Source organism: Rhinatrema bivittatum, chromosome 3, assembly GCF_901001135.1.
Source record: "Rhinatrema bivittatum chromosome 3, aRhiBiv1.1, whole genome shotgun sequence".
NCBI lineage: Eukaryota > Metazoa > Chordata > Amphibia > Gymnophiona > Rhinatrematidae > Rhinatrema > Rhinatrema bivittatum.
The window spans coordinates 212,657,337-212,681,880 of record NC_042617.1 but is presented as its reverse complement, the minus strand read 5'-3'; the positions used below and the strand labels follow the sequence as shown (position 1 = coordinate 212,681,880).

General features: G+C 44.3%; 1 protein-coding gene across 1 annotated transcript in view; it reads left to right on the top strand.

The window, feature by feature from the left end:
* The window catches only part of CEBPZ (CCAAT enhancer binding protein zeta), a 160,319-nt gene that overhangs the window by 90,696 nt on the left and 45,079 nt on the right, over nucleotides 1-24,544 (top strand). Inside the window, exons 11-13 of the mRNA XM_029594155.1 lie at nucleotides 8,397-8,454; nucleotides 13,672-13,874; nucleotides 21,536-21,625. Of these exons, the coding sequence (XP_029450015.1) occupies nucleotides 8,397-8,454; nucleotides 13,672-13,874; nucleotides 21,536-21,625 (351 nt within the window). The remainder of the gene's footprint in view (nucleotides 1-8,396; nucleotides 8,455-13,671; nucleotides 13,875-21,535; nucleotides 21,626-24,544) is intronic.

The following is a 24,544-nucleotide window of genomic DNA, read 5'->3' as shown; positions in this document are numbered from 1 at the left end:
CTCCGAGGGATGGTAGGCCTCAAGGGGGAGGCGGAAGTAAGAGAGGTTAGTGGAGAAAGGCTGTCCCTCTTTTATGAGGAATGGATCAAGATCACATCAGATCTGAAGGCGACATTCGATCTCAATTGAGATATCACACCTGTTTACATTCAGATACTGTAGGTATTTCTCTATCCCCAGAGGGCTTAAAAATCTAAGTTTTTGTACCTGAGGCAATGGAGGATAAAGTGACTTGCCCAAGGTAACAAGGAGTGACAGCAGGACTCGAACCCTGGTTTCCTGGTTCATAGTCCACTGCTCTAACCACTAGGCTATTCCTCCCCTCCTCCCTCCTCTCTTTGAATTTTCTCATCCGCTCAGGGACGCCTTTATAATCTCCCACTGCGTCTCCCGGGCCAAGCGAAAGGCAGTGCAGGGATGTTGCAATGGCTAAGGCTCATGAGCACCATTATTCCATTGCCCCCTCTAGAAAGGGGGCAGGGTTGATACTCCATGTACTTGGCGGTGCCCAAAAAGGAGGGGACTCGGGGATCTGTACGGGGACCCATGCTTTTCAATATATTTATAATTGATCTGGAAAGTAATACAACAAGTGATGTAATCAAATTTTCAGATGATACAAAATTATTCAGAGTAGTTAAATCACAAGTGGATTGTGATAAATTGTAGGAGGACCTTGTGAGACTGGAAAATTAGGCATCCAAATGGCAGATGAAATTTAATGTGGATAAGTGCAAGGTAATGCATATTGGGAAAAATAACCAGTTCTATAGTTACACAATGTTAGGTTCCATATTAGGAGCTACCACCCAGGAAAGAGATCTAGGCGACATACGGGCCGATACAGTACAGTGCGCTCTGGAGCGCACTGTTAACCCGCCATTGGATGCGCGTTTTCGACGCGCTAGCGTTATCCCTTATTCAGTAAGGGGCCAAAAACGTGCGTCCTACCCCCCGAACCTAATAGCGCCCGCAACATGCAAATGCATGTTGTGGCCCTATTAGGTATTCCCGCGCGATTCAGAAATCAAAATGTGCTGCCAAGCCGCACATTTTGCTTTCAGAAATTAGCGCCTACCCAAAGGTAGGTGCTAATTTCTTCGGGCACCGGGAAAGTGCACAGAAAAGCAGTAAAAACTGCTTTTCTTTGCACCCTCCGACTTAACATCATGGCGATATTAAGTCGGAGGTCCCGAAAGTTTCCAAAAGTAAAAAAAAAAAAAAAATTTGAAGTCGGCCCGCAGCTGTCGGGTCGAAAACCGGACGCTCAATTTTGCCAACGTCCGGTTTCCGAGCCCGTGGCTGTCAGCGGGCTCGAGAACAGATGCCGGCAAAATTGACCGTCGGCTGTCAAACCCGCTGACAGCCGCCACTCCGGTCCAAAAGGGGGTGCTAGGGACGCGCTAGTGTCCCTAGCGCCTCCTGTTGCCTGCTTTTACCGCCAGGCCTCACTTGAATAGATAATAGCACGCACAGGCGAGTGGGATTTCGCCCGCTCTCCCCTGGACTTTACTGTATCGGCCCAATAGTGGATAATACATTGAAATCATTGGCTCAGTGTGCTGCGGCAGTCAAAAGAAACGGGTCGATACAGTAAGGACGCGTAAGAAACAGTGCCGGGCTCCCGCTCGTTTGCCGCGCACATATTTTGGTTCACATACTGCTAGATTCAGTATTCAAATTAGACGCAAATCCAAGCGGCGTCAATGAAGCGGTAGGCGTTCGCAATCCATTTTACTGTATAGAGCGGTATGCAGCGCCTATACAGTATCCAGGGTGCGCTGGTACCTGTCATTTCAAAGTTATTCCACCAGGTAAGTGGATGGTTCTTTTCTACAGACCCCGCTGCCTTGAGCGCCCGGCCGGAGGTCCAAGCCGCGACCTTGGACGTCCGGCCGGGCGCTCAAGGCAGTGGGACCTCCGATCATGGACGCCCGGATACAGGCGGGAAGGTCCATGAACGGACACCGCGTATGGGCGTCCGTATAGGGCGTCCGTAGAGGCGTCAATGTCCGGAGCCTCAGAGACGCCCAGAGATGGATGCTACAGTTGAACCGAAACAGAACACATACCTCCTCCGGTCTTGCTGCTGGGTTCTCCGGTCGGATGGGTTCTCCTTGCTGCTGGGCTCCCCTGTTCGCCTCTCCAATCTGCCGAGCATTTCGAGCATTTCTCATTCTACTTCTCAACCGAATGAAAAATAACACCAGAGCCAGTATATACATATTGCCCATGGCGCTGTCCAGTATGAAGCTGACTGAACACTACACTAACGCCAGGGACAGGGTAGGCGGTAAATATTCAGGTTAAAGACATGGTAAATAAGCTGGTTAACAGGGCAATAATTTAGGCGCACATTACTGTATCGGAGGGAATAGCTAATCTGATCATTAACATGTCATATGCGGCAGGCGGAAAGGGATATGCGTCCTTTTCGGCAAGCGGTAAGGACGCGTAAAAGCCGATACTAAATCGCGGGTACGCCTTGCGCGTCCAAAACGGGTTAAAAACCGGGTAACCACGGCTGCGCTTTACTGTATCAGCCCATGTCAATGTTAGGAATTATTAGGAAGGGAATGGTGAATAAAACGGAAAATGTCATAATGCTCCATGGTGAGACTGAACCTTGAATACTGGTCGCCGCATCTCAAAAAAGATATAGTTGCGATGGAGAAGGTACAGAGAAGGGCGACCAAAACGATAAAGGGAATGGATCAGCTCCCATATGAGGAAAGTCTAAAGAGTTTAGGGCTGTTCAGCTTGGAGATGAGATGGCTGAGGGGGGATATGATAGAGGTGTTTAAAATCATGAGAGGTCTAGAACGGGTAAATGTGAATCGGTTATTTACTCTTTCGGATAATAGGAGTAGGGGACACTCCTTGAAGTTAGCATGTAGCACATTTAAAACTAATCGGAGAAAGTTCTTTTTCACTCCACACACAATTAAACTCTGGAATTTGTTGCCAGGGGATGTGGTTAGTGCAGTTAGTGTAGCTGGGTTTAAAAAAGGTTTGGATAAGTTCTTGGAGGAGTAGTCCATTACCTGCTATTAATCAAATTGACTTAGAAAATAGCCACTGCTGTTACTAGCATCAGTAGCATGGGATGGAATTAGTTTTTGGGTACTTGCCAGGTTCTTATAGCCTGGATTGGCCACTGTTGGAAACAGGATGCTGGGCTTGATGGACCCTTGATCTGACCCAGTACGGCATGTTCTTATGTTCTGTTATTGTGTAGGAATCCACTTTCGTGGGAATTTCAGTTTCATTTGCCGTTGCCAGAGGATGCCAGTTCCAGTTTCTCGTTGTGGCACTCTTGGCACAATCTCAAGAAAGGGATGTATCGGGAAGTGCCCAACTGGGTAGTGGTGACCACAGATGACAGCCTTTCTGGTGGGTGGGTGGGGGTAATGTGTCAAGAAAAATTGGCCCAGGGGCGGTGGTCCTCAGAGAAGGTGACCTGGTCCATTAATCAGCTGGAAACCAGAGCACTGTGCAGAGCCTTACTGGAGTTTCTCCCCCTCATTCAAGACAAGGCGGCGTGAATGTTCTTGGACAGTGCTACGTCACTGGTGTATATCAACTGCCAGGGCAAAACGAAGAGACGTAAGAGCTTTTAATTGGGGAGGAGAAACCTCTGGCAAGAGTAGTGGCTTCTCATGTAGCCACAGCGTGCAGGCAGGGGAGTGGGGGTTGTCGGCGGAGTCCTCTTTGATTCAGGTCAGGCTGGGCAGACCAGCGGTGGGCTTCATGGCGACTTCAGGAAATGCGAAGACAGATTGGTTTTTCAGTCTCAGAAGAGAGATCAGATCGGAGAACGTCGACAATGTTATTCACCCGTGGAAGGCACGCTTTTATGTACATGTTTCAACCTCAGCCCTTCTTCGAGTGCAGCAGCACATCGAGCTTCATTCAGGCAGGGTGATTCGGGTGGCTCCCAAGTGGCTGTGCCACCCATGGTTTGCAGACCACCTTTGTCGGGCGGTGGACAGTTCCATTCAATTTGCCCATCTGTCAGGGCTGTTGTGGCAGAACCCATATTTTATGACCGGGAGGCTCTCTTCTGTCTAGCGGCTTGGTTTTTGATAGGCGACAGCTCAGATTGAAACGTTATTCGGAACCTGTGATTGCGATTTTACTTCAGGCAAGGCGGTCTTCCACAATTTTGGCTTATGTCCGATTGTGGAGAGTCTCTGAATCTTGATGCTTGCAGAACAAGGTGCGGCCTTTGAAAGTGGATGTTCTACAGATTCTAGTCCTCTTTTTTTTTTTTTTTTTTGCAAAGCAGTTTGACAGGGTTTGGTCTATAATTCCCTTCAGGTTCAGGTGGCAGCTTTAGGTTCCCTTCAAGATAGGATTTAGGGAAGACTGTTGGCGTCTCCCCTGGATATGGATAGTTCCCTCAAAGGGGCAAAATGTTAGCGTTCTCTCGTTCAGAAGATTTGTCCAGCATGGAATCTGAACTTTGTTCTTTTTTTGCCTAGGGTGGTTTCCTCCTTTCACCTTAACTAGGTGATTGAGTTACCAGCCTTTCTGAATTTTTCTGCGGATGCTCCTATAGCGAGAGAGCTTCATTTGCTGGATGGACACAGAATTCTTTTGCGATATCTTAAGGCGACAAATGCCTTTCGGAGATCTGATCATCTTTTTGTCCTGTGCAGAGGTGCTAAGAAGGGAAATAAAGTGTCTAAGAGCACTATTACATGATTGCTGAAAGAGACTGTCAGTGCTGGAGGGGTTGAGAGAGAGCATTCCACTAGGGTGCAGGCAACCTTGTGGGTGGAGTGTCAACTATTTTCTCTGCAGGAGATTTGTTGTGCGACGACGTGGTCTTCGCCTCACACTTTTACCCAAACATTTCCGCTTGGGTGTGCGGGTGCTGGAGGAGGTGCCTTTTGGGGAAATTGTTGCGTGCGGCTCTTTCAAGTTCTTGCCCAAAATAGAGGGGCTTGGGTACATCCTACTTGTCTGGACTGATCCAGGGTACGAACAGGAAAGGGAAATTGGTTCTTACCTGCTAATTTTCGTTCTTGAAGTTCCACGGATCAGTCCAGAGACCTGTCGCCATTTTTTGAAAGACGTCTTCGCTTCTGGATGTTACTGAGCTGATATGGGATATGTTCAGAGTAATGAGAAGTGTACATAGTTTCAGATGTGCGTTCTGTCAGATTAAGAGGGCCTAGTTTTTTTTTTGTTTTGTTTTGTTTTGTCTTTTTTTCAGGAGGCTCCAACCTTTAAGCATCTTTTCGCTCCAGGTTTATTGGGGTTTGTTAAGGTAGACAGCTTGGATACAGGTCAGTACTGAGGGACTGCAGATGGCATTCTCGGATATGTAGTGTGCCTCAAAAATTTTATTCTCTGCCTCCATCTGCTGGTAGGGATGCATAAACCCACTTGTCTGGACTGATCTGTGGTACCTCAGAAATAAAAAATTAGAAGGTAAGAACCAATTTTCCTATTATGGATATTAACTTTACTTAAACACCTAAAAACTTTACTTTTCCAAGAGGCTTTTTGACTGAATTTTGCAAACAGCTACCTGATAAGATGTGTTTTGTTTTTTTAACTAAGTAGATTGTCTTCAATTCTATGATTTATTGTATTGATATGTTCTATTTTTATTGTTTCTATAATTTGCTATGAATGTTTTATGCATATTGTTTTTGTTATCCACTTAGCACAATAAATTTGCTATAAGTGGACTATAAATATTTTAAATAAATATAGATGCTGTTAGATTTGTATTCAATGTATATGCCATTGTATTTGGTATAATATTGTACCTGATGAATATGTTGTTGCATTCCAATGATATGGTGTATGCCACACTATTTCCTTTTGTGGAGGAGGATGACACAATCAAAAATAAATAATCAAATCAAGATTCTAGTTTATTTATTTAAGATTTTTATATACCGGCATTAGTGTGCAAACATCATACTGGTTTACATTACAACTGAAAGATTTGAAATTACAATGAACAGGGGAGGGGGGAGGAGTAAAAGGAATTACAGAGATACAGTAGTACCGAAGGTGCAAAACAGTAACAGTAAACCGTAAACACAAAAAATTATATACAATGGTGCAACTATATACAGAGGGACCAAGAAGGAGATTATATACAGGGGTCCTGAAGGAAAATAGGATGATGTCAATGCTTAAAGATGAATAAATTTAGAGGTGTATGGGAGCAAGTATTAGGGGGGGGGGGGGGGGCTATGAATGCGAACTATTCTGGGTATGCTTGTCGGAAGAGCCAGGTCTTTAGTTTTTTTCTGAATTTAGAGTAGCATGGCTCAAGTCTAAGTACAGTCGGGAGGGAGTTCCATTGTTTGGGGCCTGCAATGGATATTGCACGGTCCCTTGTGGTGGAGAGGTGGGCTTTTTTAGGGGGGGGGGGTACTGTTAGAGTTCCTTTGTTGACAGACCTGGTGGGTCGATCCAAATGTGTAAGGCAAAAGGGCTCATCAAGCCAGTTGGAGTTGTAGGAGTAAATGGATTTGTGAATTATGGATAGAGTTTTAAAGAGAATATGGGATGTTATGGGGAGCCAGTGGAGGTCTTTGAGTATGGGAGTGATGTGATCGGATTTCCGTGTGTTTGTGATGACCCTGGCGACAGCATTTTGAAACATTTGTAAAGGTTTGGTGGTGGAGGAGGGTAGTCCAAAGAGAAGGGCATTACAGTAATCGAGCCTTGAGGAAAGAGTAGCTTGGATAACAGTTTGGAAGTCGTGATAGTGGAGGAGGGGTCTAAGTTTCTTTAGGACATTGAGCTTGAAGAAGCCCTCTTTTAGGATGGAGCTGATATATTTTTTTAGGTTCAGTTGTTGTTAAAGTACTACCCCTAGTTCTCTTACACAGGGTTGGGAAGATATGGTGTTGAAGGCTGGTTATGAAGGCTAGTTATGAAAGGCTGAGCATGTTTCACTTGAGATTCTATCTGTTAGGTCATGACAATTTTTTTTTAAAACTAGGTGAGAGCCACTATTTTTGGCATTGTTCCTTTAAATGAAGATAATATGAAAGCTGTGTGACTGTTGCAAGTGTCACGGATATGAGCCCTCGGGCTGTTGATGTGGTTGACGCAGCCTAGCGGACATATGCACTAGGCCCATGCTGAAGGCAAGTAAACTTGCACTTACAGGTACTGGGTCTAGGGCTTCACCTATACCAGCCCCAGGTTGAGCCCTTGGGCCTAAGGGGCTGGTAGGGCTTATGTGATGGTTATGAAAAGAGCAGTCAGTAGAAGTCAATTAGCAGGCTGAGGTCAGGGCGGGCAGTGAGCAAGCGGCATCTATATCCAGACAACTGTTGGGGCAGGCGGAGATCAGGCAGTGTCGAGGGTATAAGCTATAGTCAGGGCAGTCTAAAGGCATAGTCAGGGTCAGAGACCAAGGTCAAAACCAGAAGTCAGGCAGAGACGGATGGACAAGACAATGACAGGGATGACAAAAGAAGGCACAAATCAAGACGAGGCATGAACAGACAGCAAGGTACCAGCATGCATTGCAAGAGGACCTAGGCGACATGGTGGATAATACATTGAAATCGTCGGCCCAGTGTGCCGTGGTGATCAAAAAAGCAAACAGTGTTAGGAATTATTAGGAAGGGAATGGATAATAAAACGGAGGATGTCATAATGCCTCTGTATCACTCCATGGTGAGACCGCACCTTGAATACTATGTGCAATTCTGGTCACCACGTCTCAAAAAGGATATAGCTGCACTGAAGAAAGTGCAGAGAAGGGAGACCAAAATGATATGGGGCATGGAACAGCTGCCCTATGAGAAAAGGCTAAAGAAGTTAGGGCTGTTCAGTTTGAAGAAGCGGCGACTGTGGTGGGGGGGGGGGGGTATGATAGTCTACAAAATCATGAAAGAACTTGAACAAGTTAATTGGTTATTTACTCTCTCAGATAATAGAAGGACCAGGGGGGCACACCATGAAATCAGCAAGTAGCTCATTTAAAACAAATCAAAGAAAATTCTTTTTCACTCAGCGCAGAGGAGACTGTCCAGAAAGTGTCTGTGGTGGCCTCTCCAACCATACACCTTTTTTTTTTTTTTCCAGTTATGCTGAATATTGTTTTGATCGTGTCTGTTATTTCCCTTTATAGAGGTTTTTATGATAGTAGTTGTGTAGGCAAAACTCAAATACCTTCACTTTTCGCCTACTAAAAGCTAGTTTGATTTTGGATGACAAGCTCAGATTGATTATTTTTATCAATTAGTCTTAAAAACAAGGGTTTCCTCTGTTTTCAATTAACGTAAGTTGTACCTTTCAGAAGGCAGCACACTGTTTTTGTTGTTTTTATTTCTGTGACTGCTCTGTTTCTGAATGACACCATGTTTCACTAAACTGTATTGTAACAGAATTTTTCCATTTTCTTGTAGACTCCTTTGAAGGAGATAATCTTGATGTTGCATTCAGCAAAGACCTTGATTTTGCGGGGTAAGATTTTTTTTTTTTTTATTATTCTGAAAATGTGCTCCGCTTTGGAATAATTTAAATTTTCTGTTCCAGTACCTTTTCATTGTTCTCACATTTGACCTCTGCCATATCTATGGTGTGCTAAACATACTCATCTTGCCTCGCAAAAAGCAGTGCGGCAAAGGTATTGTACACATACAGAACAAAGGCAATTGTTAAAATAATAAAGCAATGCCATACTTTCCTCTTTGTCACAAGAGCCCATAAGAGCAGCATGGCAGTTTCTTCTAGTTGTTTTTATGATTCTGCACTTACCTCCGCAGCGCAGGAGCCCTGGACTTTGAATCTTCAGCGCGGCTTGGAGCCACGCCTATCGGGACCCTCTTGCGGCAGGAAGTGCCGCCGATGCTCTCTTCAGCTTCACGGCCTGGAGGCCACAGTCCCCAGGCTTTCCTGGTAGACTGACATCGGGGCCTGTGTAGAGGCCCGGCTTCTCCCTGCACTGCTCCTGCAGCATGGCTGCTGGCCATGGTTCTGCATGCTTCCTGTCTCCTAGGGCGCGGGCCGTGCCTCCTTCATAGATTTAAAGGGCCAGCCTCCTGGCCCCACCTAGACTCCTAGGGCATTTCCTGATCTTCAGCCTTATATAAGGGCCCAGCTTCCAGTCCTTAAGGGCCTGTGCAAGGAGTTAGTTCATCTCAAGGACTTCTCGTCTTCACTCCTGGTATTTTCCTGTTCTTCGTGGGATCCCTCATCGTTCTTCATGTTCCTGGTCTCTTCCTGATGTTTCGTGGTCTTCCTGTGATGTTCCAGCTCCTCGAGTCCACCAGATTTCCATCCCGAGGGTAAATCCGTTTCGTCCGGTTCCTGTTCTCGGACATTGGAGCCTCGGTCAGTTGGGTTCCTTCCTGAAGCCTCGTCTCTGCTTCTGCTTCCTGGACCCTTGGTTCCTCATGGCTACCTTCTCTAGCATGTCATGTCGTGTCTCATCACCTCGTGGCATGGGCCAGCCTTCTAGTCTCGCAGCACTAGTCTCCGGAGGTCATCTTCACTTTGAAGCTAAGTCTCATCTTGGTCCCATGTTTCATGCCTTAAGCCAAGTCTCGTCTTGGTCCCTTACCCTCATGAGAGGCTTCTAAGAAAACTAAAAAGTCATGGGATAGGAGGCAATGTTCTTTCGTGGATTACAAACTGGTTTAAAGACAGGAAACAGAGAGTAGGCTTAAATGGTCAATTTTCTCAGTGGAAAAGGGGTAAACAGGGGAGTGCCTCAGGGATCTGTACTTGGACCGGTGCTTTTCAATATACATATAAATGATCTGGAAAGGAATACGACAAGTGAGGTTATCAGATTTGCAGATGGTACAAAATTATTCAGAGTAGTTAAATCACAAGCAGACTGTGATACATTACAGGAGGACCTTGCAAGACTGGAAGATGAAATTTAATGTGGACAAGTGCAAGGTGTTGCATATAGAGAAAAATAACCCTTGCTGTAGTTACACGATGTTAGGTTCCATATTAGGAGCTACCACACAGAAAAAAGATCTAGGCATCATAGTGGATAATACTTTAAAATCATCGGCACAGTGTGCTGCAGCAGTCAAAAAAGCAAATACAATGGTAGGAATTATTAGGAAGGGAATGGTTAATAGAACAGAAAATGTCATAATGCCTCTGTATCGCTCCATGGTGAGACCGCACCTTCAATACTGTGTACAATTCTGGTCGCCGCATCTCAAAAAAGATATAGTTGCGATGGAGAAGGTACAGAGAATGGCAACCAAAATGATAAAGGAGATGGAACAGCTCCCCTATGAGGAAAAGCTGAAGAGGTTAGGGTTGTTCACCTTGGAGAAGAGACGGCTGAGGGGGGATATGATAGAGGTCTTTAAGATTATGAGAGGTCTTGAACGAGTAGATGTGACTCAGTTATTTACACTTTCAAATAATAGAAGGACTAGGGGGCATTCCATAAAGTTAGCAAGTAGCACATTTAAAACTAATCAGAGAAAATTCTTTTTCACTCAGCGCACAATAAAGCTCTGAAATTTGTTGCCAGAGGATGTGGTTATTGTAGTTAGTGAGACCGCACTTTGAATACTGTGTACAATTCTGGTCGCTGCATCTCAAAAAAAGATATAGTTGCGATGGAGAAGGTACAGAGAATGGCAACCAAAATGATAAAGGGGATGGAACACCTCCCTATGAGGAAAGACTGAAGAGGTTAGGCCTGTTCAGCTTGGAGAAGACACGGCTGAGGCGGGATATGATAGAGGTCTTTAAGAGGTCTTGAATGAGTAGATGTGAATTGGTTATTTACACTTTTGGATAATAGAAGGACTAGGGGGCATTCCATGAAGTTAGCAAGTAGCACATTTAAGACTAATCAGAGAAAATTATTTTTCACTCAACGCACAATTAAGCTCTGGAATTTGTTGCCAGAGGATGTGGTTAGTGCAGTTAGTGTAGCTGGGTTCGAAAAGGTTTGGATAAGTTCTTGGAGGGGAAGTCCATTAACTGCTATTAATCAAGTTAAATGTAAGACATTGATAAGACAGGCTAAGAGAGAATTTGAAAAGAAGTTGGCTGTAGAGGCAAAAACTCACAGTAAAAACTTTTTTAAATATATCCGAAGCAGAAAGCCTGTGAGGAAGTCAGTTGGACCGTTAGATGATCGAGGGGTTAAAGGGGCACTTAGAGAAGATAAGGCATCGCGGAAAGATTAAATGATTTCTTTGCTTCGGTGTTTACTGAAGAGGATGTTGGGGAGGTACCCATAATGGAGAAGGTTTTCATGGGTAATGATTCAGATGGACTGAATCAAATCACGGTGAACCTAGAAGATGTGGTAAGCCTGATTGACAAACTGAAGAGTAGTAAATCACCTGGACCAGATGGTATACACCCCAGAGTTCTGAAGGAACTAAAAAATGAAATTTCAGACCTATTAGTAAAAATTTGTAACTTATCATTAAAATCATCCATTGTACCTGAAGACTGGAGGATAGCAAATGTAACCCCAATATTTAAAAAGGGCTCCAGGGGCGATCCGGGAAACTACAGACCGGTTAGCCTGACTTCAGTGCCAGGAAAAATAGTGGAAAGTGTTCTAAACATCAAAATCACAGAACATATAGAAAGACATGGTTTAATGGAACAAAGTCAGCATAGCTATACCCAGGGCAAGTCTTGCCTCACAAATCTGCTTCACTTTTTTGAAGGAGTTAATAAACATGTGGATAAAGGTGAACCGGTAGATATAGTATACTTGGATTTTCAGAAGGCGTTTGACAAAGTTCCTCATGAGAGGCTTCTAGGAAAAGTAAAAGTCATGGGATAGGTGGCGATGTCCTTTCGTGGATTGCAAACTGGCTAAAAGACAGGAAACAGAGAGTAGGATTAAATGGGCAATTTTCTCAGTGGAAGGGAGTGGACAGTGGAGTGCCTCAGGGATCTGTATTGGGACCCTTACTGTTCAATATATTTATAAATGATCTGGAAAGAAATACGACGAGTGAGATAATCAAATTTGCAGATGACACAAAATTGTTCAGAGTAGTTAAATCACAAGCAGATTGTGATAAATTGCAGGAAGACCTTGTGAGACTGGAAAATTGGGCATCCATATGGCAGATGAAATTTAATGTGGATAAGTGCAAGGTGATGCATATAGGGAAAAATAACCCATGCTATAATTACACGATGTTGGGTTCCATATTAGGTGCTACAACCCAAGAAAGAGATCTTGGTGTCATAGTGGATAACACATTGAAATAGTCGGTTCAGTGTGCTGCGGCAGGAAAAAAAAGCAAACAGAATGTTGGGAATTATTAGAAAAGGAATGATGAATAAAACGGAAAATGTCATAATGCCTCTGTATCACTCCATGGTGAGACCGCACCTTGAATACTGTGTACAATTCTGGTCGCCGCATCTCAAAAAAGATATAATTGCGATGGAGAAGGTACAGAGAAGGGCTACCAAAATGATAAGGGGACTGAAACAACTCCCCTATGAGGAAAGACTAAAGAGGTTAGGACTTTTCAGCTTGGAGAAGAGACGACTGAGGGGGGGATATGATAGAGGTGTTTAAAATCATGAGAGGTCTAGAACGGGTAGATGTGAATCGGTTATTTACTCTTTCGGATAGTAGAAAGACTAGGGGACACTCCATGAAGTTAGCATGGGGCACATTTAAAACTAATCGGAGAAAGTTCTTTTTTACTCAACGCACAATTAAACTCTGGAATTTGTTGCCAGAGAATGTGGTTCGTGCAGTTAGTATAGCTGTGTTTAAAAAAGGATTGGATAAGTTCTTGGAGGAGAAGTCCATTACCTGCTATTAAGTTCACTTAGAGAATAGCCACTGCCATTAGCAATGGTAACATGGAATAGACTTAGTTTTTGGGTACTTGCCAGGTTCTTATGGCCTGGATTGGCCACTGTTGGAAACAGGATGCTGGGCTTGATGGACCCTTGGTCTGACCCAGTATGGCATTTTCTTATGTTCTTATGTTCTTAAGTTTACTTGGGGAATAGCCACTGCTATTAATTGCATCAGTAGCATGGGATCTTCTTGGTGTTTGGGTAATTGCCAGGTTCTTGTGGCCTGGTTTTGGCCTCTGTTGGAAACAGGATGCTGGGCTTGATGGACCCTTGGTCTGACCCAGCATGGCAATTTCTTATGTTTGCCAAAAGAACTTTTCCACTCCCACAGTACAGTAATGGAGTACTCAGCATACCTGGAAATTCCTTTCCTTTTTGTCTCCCTGCTCTTGCAGGAGGCTTAAAGTCCATGTGTACCACCCTGCAGTTAGCATTCTGATAATTAAACTGAATTCTCCCATCTACTGTCAAACTTGGCAGCTAATCTCTATCCAGCCTGCAGCCACTAAACTTTTGAGGTATTCTTCTACAGTGGAAATATTTTTTAATATGTTTGCAGCATTTCTCCTGTGTATGTGTGTGTGTGTGTATATGTGTGTATATATATACACATGATAAACAATCTTGCTTTATTTCCTTCCCCTAAACATGGAGAATTTATTTAGTGAATGTCAAGGCAGTGCCAGTGGGGCTTATAGAAATTTAGTTGGAATTACATTTCAGGAAAAATACCTTGAAACTAAATTTCTGCATAATTGATGTGAGTATATGCTAGATTAAAATGTTACTGTATTTGTAAGAGGTGAAATTGTTAGGGATTCCATAGTCTATCGGATTTCTGTGTTTCAGGAATATAAAAAATTCCAAAGGTGGTAAAGAAAGCAATGAAGAAGAGGAGGACTCTGACTGGGATATTGCCAATGACGAGGGTCTGGACAATGAAGAAGTTTCCCTGGACAGTATGGATGAAGAGGATTTTGAAGATGATGCTGGCGAGACAGGAGGCTCATTTGTGGACTTGTCAGATGATGATAGTAATGAAAACAGTCAAGGTAAGTTATTTATTTACAGGACTGTAGAATGTAACAATTTCAGTTAAAACTTTGACTTGTGAGCAGTTGCGCCAGTCCAAGGTTTCAAGCCTTGACAACTAGGACTGGAGCTGACAAGTTTCAACTTTGTGCTAATTCAACTCCTTTCTGTGAATGTTAGCATGTGTCTAATATATACCCACCTATTTTTCCAGTTAAAACTTTGTAAATCTTGCTCTTTCCATACACGCACATTCTACACAATAAAAGCCAATTTTCGTCTGCCACGCACATTACCACAAAAGGAGTGTGGACTGGAACCCCCATTCCCGCCAGTCAGTGATGCAACTGAATTAAGGACTCTCTCACTACAGTCCCACTTACTTACTTACCCTATGGTACAGATTGACTTCCCTTTTGGCCACTGCTATGGCGGTATCGCTCCCAGCACCACACAACCTCCCCCCTCAGTCCCATTCCCTCTTTCCCTCTACCCCAATCAAACAACCAATATGGCTGACAAAATTGAATGCTGATCTGACTCCTGCTTCTGTAATTGCATCCTTGCCAAACAGCTGAGGAGGGTAAAAGTGACTGGCATGACACCTACCAAACACTATGCTTAATTGCTTTTGCCCCAAATCAACTGCTGCAGATACAGCTAAGTTGAGAACACTCCCAAGCATTTTTGGCACTCAGCCTTTGTAATAAGCTCACTGCTACTACCTTGGGCAGGGAGGACATGTGGAGGGGTGGTGGAAGAGAGAGTTTGGGGGTTCAGCTTAGAAAAGAAGGGAAGGGAAGGGAGTATGGTAGGATTAGGCTTGCTGAGTTGGGAGAAGAGTATGTGTGCTTGGGGTCCAGCTTTGCACGGAGAGGGGAAAAAGAGTTGAGTGTATAGTGGCTTCTGGGTTGGCAAGTCAGGAGGAAGAGAGAGAGAATGATGGTGTCCACCTTTGAGGGTGGATGCGCTTGGCCTGAGACGAGGAAGGAGAAAGGGAGTGATAGTAGAATCTGTATGAATGAATGTATGTATGTGTGATCATTGCTGTGAAACTGGCAGTGTGCCATTTATTACATTAGCGGAATGTATTCCTTATCGTCCCTACCAGACCAGTTCTCATACCTGAGTTTTTCTCCCCTTCTAGCAAATTGAGACAGTGAAGAAAAGCTTCTCTGTCTTGTAAAGCAGTGTGCTACCTGCGGCAGCTCAGTATTTTTCTGTCTCCAGCAGATGGAGAGGATACCAAACCTGCAGGCTATAGATTGGTGAATGGTCTCTCAGAGTAGTGGCATGTGGTTTAAGACCCCGTCCTCGGAGTGTGAGGGCAAGCAGGAGGGTCAGTGTGTCTTATTTTCATTAAGCTCTAATTGCGGAGGGGAACTGAAAGCCTGTGCTTGCTGGTTCCCTCTTCCCTATCCCCCTCCCTTTCTTGGATCCTGATTGCCCAGACCTGGGGACCCTTTCCTTGTTTTTATTTGGAGGATATTTGGCTTTAGGGGTTGGGATCACCTATCTTTTTTTTTTGTTTGTTTAATTTTTATTGAATTTTCAAAATAAACACACGATTTAACTTGTACCAGAAATTGAGATACTAGACAGGGAATAGAATACATAACAATGAACATTATTTCACAAGTATCTCATCATAAAAAAAAAAGTAATAGAGGAGACCAAGAGTTACAGAGCAATTAAAAGGAAAGAAAAAGAAATCAATTACTAAACTACCCCCTACATTAATTGCAAATAACTGCCACAACCCCCACAGAAAAAAATGTTGGAGTGAGAGTCTGAGACAGCTCAAAAAAAAACAAATATTTGGAATCCTGAAATTTAATTAGACATTTACAAGGATACTTTAGACTGAAACTAGCATTCTTGAGTAGCTCTTGTAATGTCCGGAAAAATCCAGACTTTTTGTCCGTGAAACAAAGGGATCACTTATCTCTTTAAGACTTGTTTAAAAAAAAAAAATGAAAGTAAGCATTTGAAAAAGGGAACAGGCAGTGGAAATGGCTTGGGAAAGCAGGTATTGGGATACGGCCATTCCTGGTTATAACTTGTTAAGGAAGGACAAATTAAATCCAAGCAACTGAACTGCAAGGGACATGTGGTAGAGAAGAAGCATTATGAGCCATTCTAAAAAAAAAAAAAAAAAAAAAGATGGTGCATCCATTTTTACTGGTGTGGTCTACAGGCCTCTGACTCAAACGGAAGAACTGGACAGAGATCTGGTCGAAGACAGATCTCTGCCAGATGTAGACAGGAGAATCTTTTCTGTAGAATCTACGAGAAGTAGAGAGATAGTGGATGCCTTTCAAGGGATTCTGTTCAAACAAATGGTAATGGAACCCAGGAGAGAGCGTGTGATACTTGATCTGGTGCTCACCAATGGGGATAACGTCTGTAATGTCCGGGTGGGTGCCCACCTGAACGCCAGTGATCATCAAACGGTATGGTTTGATGTCGCAAATAGGATACAGAGAAGTTGTACGAAGACCCAAGTTTTGAATTTCAAAAACAGACTTTGTAAAATGGGGATGTACCTGGAGGAAGAACTAGAAGACTTGGAGAAAATGGGTGAGGTGGAACAAGAGTGGGCCAAATTAAAAGGAGCTATTACAAAGGCAACAAATCTATATGTTAGAAAAGTAAACAAGAATGATGTATAAAGGCTCCCAAAAAGAGGAACACAGGGAAGAATACCTGGTGAAACTGAGACAAAGAAAGAAATCAGGAAAGCAAAAGGTCAAGCAGAAGAAAATATTGCCAAAGAGAGAAAGTGAGGTGAGAAAACATATTGTTTAGATATATCAGAGAAAGAAGGAAAGGTCTGAAGTGGTGTAGTGAAATTGAAAGGTGACAAGGAGCAATGTATTGAGAGAGATGAAGAAATGGCAGAAATATTAAACAAATACTTCAGTTCAGTGTTCACCAAAGAAGAGCCTGGAGAAGGACCATTGCTGGTTGACAAGAACGTAGATGGGGGATGGAGTGGACGAAACTCTGTTTACAGAAGAGAATGTATGAGAAGAGCTAGTAAAACTGAAAGTGGACAAGGCCATGGGGCCGGATGAGGTACATCCCAGGATACTGAGGGGGCTCAAAGATGTGGTGGCAAATCCACTGAAAGACCTGTTCAATAGATCCCTGGAAATAGGAGTAGTGCCATGAGATTGGAGAAGAGCAGTGGTTGTCCCACTTAACAAAAGTGGTAGCAAAGCAGAGGCTGGAAACTATAAACTGGTTAGCCTCACCCTGGTGGTGGAAAAATTAATGGAGACTCTGCTGAAGAAAATATCTACAATCTGGTAGGATGCTGGACCAGAGGCAGCATGGAATCACCAGGGGAGGGTAGTAGCATGGATTGCAAACTGGTTGACTTAACAGGAAACAGCATGTAATGGTAAATGGAACCTACTCTGAAGAAAGAATGGTGTTAAGTGGTCTGCCACAGGGATCAGTTTTGGGCCTGGTTTTGTTCAATATCTTTGTGAGCAACGTTACTGAAGGGATAGAAGTTAGTTTGTCTGTTTGCGGATGATACTAAGATCTGCAACAGAGTGGACAGGCCTGAAGGATTCGAGAGAACGAAAAGTGATTTAAGAAAGCTTGAAGACTGGTCAAGGATTTGGAAGCTGGGATTCAATGCTAAGACGTACATCTGGGGTTTGGTAATCCAAAAGAAATGTATATGATGGTGGGGTGAAAGACTAATGTGCACGGACGGGGAGAGGGGGTGATAGTATCTGTCGATCTGAAGGCAGTAAGGCGATAGCTAAAGCCAGAAGAATGCTGGAATGTATAGAAAGAGGGGAAAAAAGTAAGAAAAAGGAGGTAGTGATGCTCTTGTACAGGTCCTTGGTGAGGCCTTATGTGGAGTACTGGTGTGTATCTGTATTGGAAGACTTATGAGGAGAGGCTGAAGGATCTGAATATGTACACCCTGGAAGAGAGGAGGAGCAGGAGGGATATGATACAGAATTTCATGATGCACAAACATTGAACCTTTTCCATTGGAAAGGAAACAGTAGAACCCTAGGGGTCATGAAATGAAAATCTAGGGGGGAAGACTCAGAACCAATATAAAATATTTTTTTCATGGAGAGGATGGTAGTTGTCTTAACCAATTAGCCTTGATGATTTTGATACAACTGCAATATTGCTCACTGTTTTGACAGTGGGGTGGGGAAAAAAGGGTATTGGATTCTGAAAACAACCAAAGCTGGGCCCTGACTTTTATGGTCTGGAATACTGAAATGCTGACATTGCAGATAAATCTTCTATGGCCAAGGCCAAAAGCAAAGAACATTCAAGCAGCATTGTCTGAATTATCAGGAAGGCTGCTCACCATGCAAAAATGTTGCAGTAATTTTTTTACAGTTTTGACAGTTGCTTGGTTTTTGCTTGTAAGAATTATGGGATATGGGGGGTAGTCTGCAAGGAGCAGTAGTCACTTCCCTTAGCAAACACATGGGGTAACTTTCATGGAGCGGCAGTTAATGCCCTTGGCGCGGACACTTGGGGGTAACCTGTATGGAGTAGCAGTTGCTGCCATGGGTAGGTTTCTGGGCAGACTGGATGGACCATTTGGTCTTTTTCTGCCGACAATACTATGTTGCTATGACTGCCAGAAGCAATCATTGGGCAGATGGGGGAGGTATTTCTGACAAGCCAATAAGTCCCTTGGTGTGGGATCTGGAGTCAGGGCTCTGCAGGGAAGAGATGCAGTGTACACTTTTTTCTGTGGAAACACTGCTCAGTGTAACTGCCCATCATAGACAAGATGGCTACCGCACCCGAGCGCAGCAAAACATGCTCTGTGTGTGGTGGATGCCACGGGCATGTTACAGGCACTGTATTGTGCCAGGCCTGAACCAGGGGGAAGTGTGAGATTCACTCCAGAGAACTCACAGGGAGAGGGGTGGGGCATGGTTGAAACAGAAAGCTGAGCAGTAATCTGGGGCATTCTCTTCCAGGGAGGGAAGGAGAGATCACAGCATGCTAATGATTCTTTTGCAGAATTGGTGTAAGGCAGTTCTTCTGTGACCAGGGAGGTTTACAGTGTCTCTCCAATGTTGTCCCCGATGGATAAGTCATCATCCCCTCTGGAAGAGACAATGGAGGTCCTGGTTCTCTTCCTCCACCGGCGTCTTCTCTTCTAAGAGACCCAGGAGAGTTGTCAGTCAGACTGGGGATGTCGTCCAAGGGATCTGTAGCGGGTTTGTTCAAGGGCTTGACAGTGAGCCAGAGGGGGAGACATTCTGGTGGTTGAGGAGGATGATCCCCTGGTAGTCTGGTTATTTGAGAAGAATTAACATTTATGATATCTCAGGTCTTAGCAGAGCTGGGAATTGAGAAATAGTAGTGGACCCTCCTCAAGACAACGAAGACCCAGTTTTTAGAGGGTTCTCGCAGCCCTGCATTTCCCTTTCATTAGGTGCCTAAGGCTCTGGTGAAAGCGGAGTGGGATACTCCAAAAGCAGAGCTGAAGGTGGAGCAATGGCTAGGCTTTATCGTCTGCCAAAGAAGGTCTTGGATATCTTAAAATTTCCAAGGTGGATGCCGCCTTGTCACTGATTACTAAAATGACTACAATTCTGTCAAAGATTTTTGAGATGTCTGCCTTGGCCTTTTGGGTTACAGTGTGTGGCAGCTATATGGCAAGAGACTGTTTGCGTTGTTTTCAGCAGGTGCCTGTGGGTATGTCAGACCAGACACATAGGAAGAGGTGGAATGGCTGAGGCTGATCTTGCTGCCTTAGCAGATACTGTTCATGTCAGTAGGACTGACACCAAAGAAGACAAGGTCAGCCTGACCCCCACAGGGAGATTAAAACTGTGAAACCGGCTACAGACCTTGCTGAACGATCCTCGTCCCACAGCATGGGATTACCTGCAAGTCCTCGGGCTGATGGCATCTACACTGGAAGTTGTGCCATGGGAGTGAGCCCACATGAGGCCCCTACAGTACTCATTTCTATCACGGTGGAGCCCACGGTCCCAGAACTACACCGTACGTCTAGTGTGCAGAGGGTGCTGTTGTGGTATCTGAAAGTCACTAATAGTTTTTGCCGTTCAGATCACCTTTTTGTCTTTGGCGCAAAGAAAGGGGATAAGGCTTCAAAAGCGACAATTTCTCATTGGCTGAAGGCCTATATTTGTAAGGGTCGAAGTTCCAAATGGTCGAAAGGCACATTCTACGAGAGCATAGGAGACTTCCTGGGTAGAGTGTCAGTTGTTGTCTCCCCAGGAGATATGAGGGGCTGCAGTGTGGTCCTCACTGCATACTTTCACCTGACAGTTGTGCGAGCGCAAGTATACACATCTTTTGCTGAGAGTGTTCTCTGTGCGGGTTTTTCGGGCTCCTGCCCAGTTTAGGGGTTCTTGGGTACATCCCACTTGTCTGGACTGATCTGGGTATGAACAGGAAAGGAAAATTGGTTCTTACCTGCTAAGTTTCGTTCCTGTAATACCACAAATCATTCCAGAGACCCCATCCTGTCGATGCCGAAAGACTGAATTTCCTGATGATTTGGAAACCATAAGATCCTTGTCAGTGTAAATAAGTTGAGTTTTTATGGTTATCAGACTGGTTTTTTGGTAGTTGGAAGTGTCAGTGGCTTCAGTCCAGGGAATTCCAACCCCAGGCTTATTGTTTACCTTGATTGGGGATTTTGAAGAGACATCCTGACGTGGGTACAGGTCAATACAATGGGACTGCAGATATGTAGCAGTTCCTCAGAGTTTTTGTTCTCTGCCTCTATCTGCTGATAGAGATGCAAAACTCACTTGTCTGGACTGATCTGTGCTATTACAGGAACGAAAATTGCTACAATGTTACTTTTACACACATCTTTTTGAAAATTGTGCCCATTATTTGCATCACAAAATCAAGAATGGAAAATATGCACTTTGGCAATTACCCTGAATTGTTTTGTTCCTATATTATTTGACACTCCTAAGACACAGATCTCATTTATTTCTAATTGGTTCTTTGTCTGCATTCTCTGTACATCTCTCTTCCTGCTTTTTTTTTGTTTGCTTAAATCCCTACCTCATTTTCTCCACTCTTTCCACTGACTCATTTATATATTGTTTTTTGCTGTATGAAATGTTTTAATTGCATTACTCACTGTGCACACAAAACACGTTTAATAATATGCAACTTCACAGGCCATAGAGTTGGCAAAGCAAAAGTACACCAAAGTACATTAAAACTCAGCCCAGTATTTAAGTGTGGAACAAATTACCTCAAAATACTTTGGGAGGTGTGGAAATGTCTCTTTGGGGAGTTCTAAAAATAGATTAACGTCTGTAGAGCTTAATTTAGGTAAAGCAGATTGTCTCATGATCAGTGAAACCAGATGATATCTTGAGTTCCTTCTGTCTTACATTTGGTTTGAGCCTGAATTGCTTTGTATAAACTGTTATTGGTTGCCCTAATTACAGATTAAATAAACATCTATTCCCATGGCCTTTCTCCTGTTAGAATGCAGCCTTTCCCACAAAAAGTTCTCTCTTGTGAAAACCCATCACCCCCTTTCCTGCACTTTGCCAATAGTCATGCTGATTTTAGGATGCCAGTCCTCCAGCACCTCCTATCAGTGCCCTTGGATTGTTTCCGCTTGAAGTAAGCACTAAACATTTTGTTGGTACTTATGGGTTTTGTTTTTTCATAGCCAGTGTAAACAATCCTCATAGAGAAGTGTCAAAATTCAGAAGCAAGAGAAAAGCATCGGAAGATATAAATTTTGCTGACTCATTTGAAGGTAAGACCTGGATTTAATGTTTGGTCACTGATTTGTAGTTTAAAGTACCAGTACAATAGGGAATCTTTTTCCTGCTTCTAAATTCAGACCAGTCAGCTTTGGGATCTAGGAGAGAGATGAATCTAGAATTGAACTTCTTGTTGGCCCTATTTCTCCCATGTTTCTCTTCATTTACTTGCAATGAGAACAGGAAGGGATTTGCCATGCAACTCCTTGGCTTTTGGTTCAACCACTACAGATGCTGAACAGTCTAGAAAATACTGCTCTCTCTCTCTTGGACAGGTATTTAAAAATTCTAGTAACTCTAACACTGAGGGGGCAATTTTGAAACCCTGTGAGCAATTTGCATCTGTAAACTTGCAAGCTAATTTTCTAAAATTTTCCTTTGAAAAAACAAGGCTGATAGAGACTGAGTATAAAAGTATACACAGAGATATGTTACAGCAAGTACATTGCCAAAATGAAATCCCAATGTCTACTTTACCTCCCCTGACCTCACCCCAACGCTGCTGATTTTTACTACAGCCAGAACTGTGCACGCTGGGGAATTTACCTGGGTAATTGCTTATAGAACAATTTTAAAAATCCCCTTGTTACTTGCAGGCCTGCGAGTACTTTTTCAAAGGAATCACCCCATGGAGTTTTCCTTTGAAAATGCAGGGCTGTCTGGCTGGCTGGCTGGCACCATGGCTACTTTAGTTCCTGCGAACTTTGTGTCTGCTTTGCAGCATATGCAAAGCCCAAGCCTTAAATCCCTGTGGATTGTCTGACATTCCAACACTGCACAAGAATTTAAGGTGTGGATTTAAGGCTCAGAATGAGGAGTCATGGGATGAGGGTGAAAAGGGATAGACTCAGAAGTACTCTTAGGAAATATTTCTTTATAGAGAGTGTGGTGGATGCATGGAATGGCTTCCCAGTGGAGGTGGTAGAGACAAAAATGGTATCTGAATTCAAGAAAACATAGGACAAGCACAAGGGATCTCTGAGGAAATGATGGAAATTGTAAAGTTAAATTTCCTAGCGTGTAGCCAGATGGACTCAGGACCAATGGGTTATGCTCCCCTGCCAGCAGATAGAGACAGTCAGATTTCAAAGCTGATGTCACCCTAGATATACCCCTTCAGTATTTTTCTGACTCCAGCAGATGGTTGACATACCTCTCCCTATGGGGATTGCTGTATTTTTTGGAAGGAGAAATTCTACATTTAAATTGGAGAAAAAATTGAGCCCCGCTCTCCTGCGGTGATACCTAAAGGTCCCTTCCCCAGTTGAGCATTCCTGAGGCAATTTCTGAGATCCCTCAGAGGTGTGCCTTGGTTCCCGACGTGGACTTTGCTGCTTTAGCAGCTGAAAAGCAGTGGGTGCAGGAAGCCGAGCACGGTGGTGACGGCCAAAGTCTTCTCCCCCCGCAGTCTGAGACAGTCTCTGTTCTCAGCCGGTAAGTGCTGAGCCCAGGTAAGTAAAAAAAAGATTTACCTCCCGATTCAGAGACATTTGGAGGGGTTACATTAAGACTTCCTCTGGTCTCCTTGCTCAGCCCGCCCTACCGATGTCATTCCCAATCCCGTTGGAGTAAGGGGAAGTGGGCTTCCAAGTGGGTTGAGCCCCCCCCCCCCGTGGGCTAGGCCCCACTTTAGGCTTGACCTGCACACCGCATGGTAGGTCACAGTGGCGCCATCTTGCGCGTGTCTTGTGTGTGAGTGTAGTATTGCCCTTCATAGAACATCGATATGCGCAGTGCGCATACATATGTGCCCAACCTACTAAGCACAGAATGCAGGTAAAGCCGGGCGCATGGGCTGTGCATGCGCCTTGTTGCGTCTCACCTTGGTGCCTGAAATCTGCGCGCATAAAGTTTTTAGCGCCGCCAATGGCTCCAGCAGCCAAGAAAAATAAGCGCCTTTCTCTCTGCACTGCTTGTCATATTAGGGCTTCTCAGTCTGACCTGGATTCCAACTTATGTCAGCACTGTGAGGAAGCCCAGGGAGAGTTGGCCTCCCTGGACTTTGCTAAGCCCGACTCCTCCCATTTAGAGAATGGGTTAGCCACAACCTTAACTACCCCGGATCTGAGTAACCCCGGGACTGTCTCCTAGGCTAGACATGGACCCGGCTGTCTTCTCTTGGGTGGAATTTTTCCAGGGCCTTCAAGCCTTCATACAGGCGTAGTCTGCTACCTCACTTGGCCCTGTCCAGATGAACCTCAGCTGGTAACCCCTCTGTCTCCCAGTCCTATCGGCAGACCTCGAGGTATGCTTCACCTCACCAAGGGTAGACCTGGCAGGGACCCGGTTGGCACAGACGAGGAGGAGGATACAGATTCCTTGGAAGATGGGGAAATTCCCCCTGGTTTAGAACTGTATCAGACCATGTTACAGTTTTTCCATAGAGACGAATTGCTGGCCCTGGTTTCCCAGTCCTTGAAGATGCTGGGAGTTCCTGGGGCAGACTCTGACGAAACCAAAGAAGAACTCACATTCTGATTTCCCTACGGAAAGTCTCTTGCTACTTTCCAGTACTGGAAGCCATCCAGGAGTTGATTAACCTGGAATGGGATGCCCAGAAGCAAGTGTTAAAGGGGACGAGCGTTATTTATTTAGATTTTTGTATTCTGCTTTTACCCACTGGATCCGGCAGTGAGAGAGCATTTGCGTTTCCCTAAAGTGGATGTGCTGGTCTGTGCCATCTCTAAGCGAACAATTATTCTAGTGAAGGGAGGAGCGGCTTTAAAGGATGCACACGATAGATGGAGTCCATCCTTAAACAGAACTTTGATGCAGTAGCAATGACCTTATAGATTGCTTCTTGTTGTGCCTTGTTAACTCGTTCATGCCTACTTCTCTGTCAGGAGGTGGGTGACTCAGCGGTGAATTCCAGAGCAGTTATGGAACCTGTTGCCTCCTTTTTAACTGTCGCG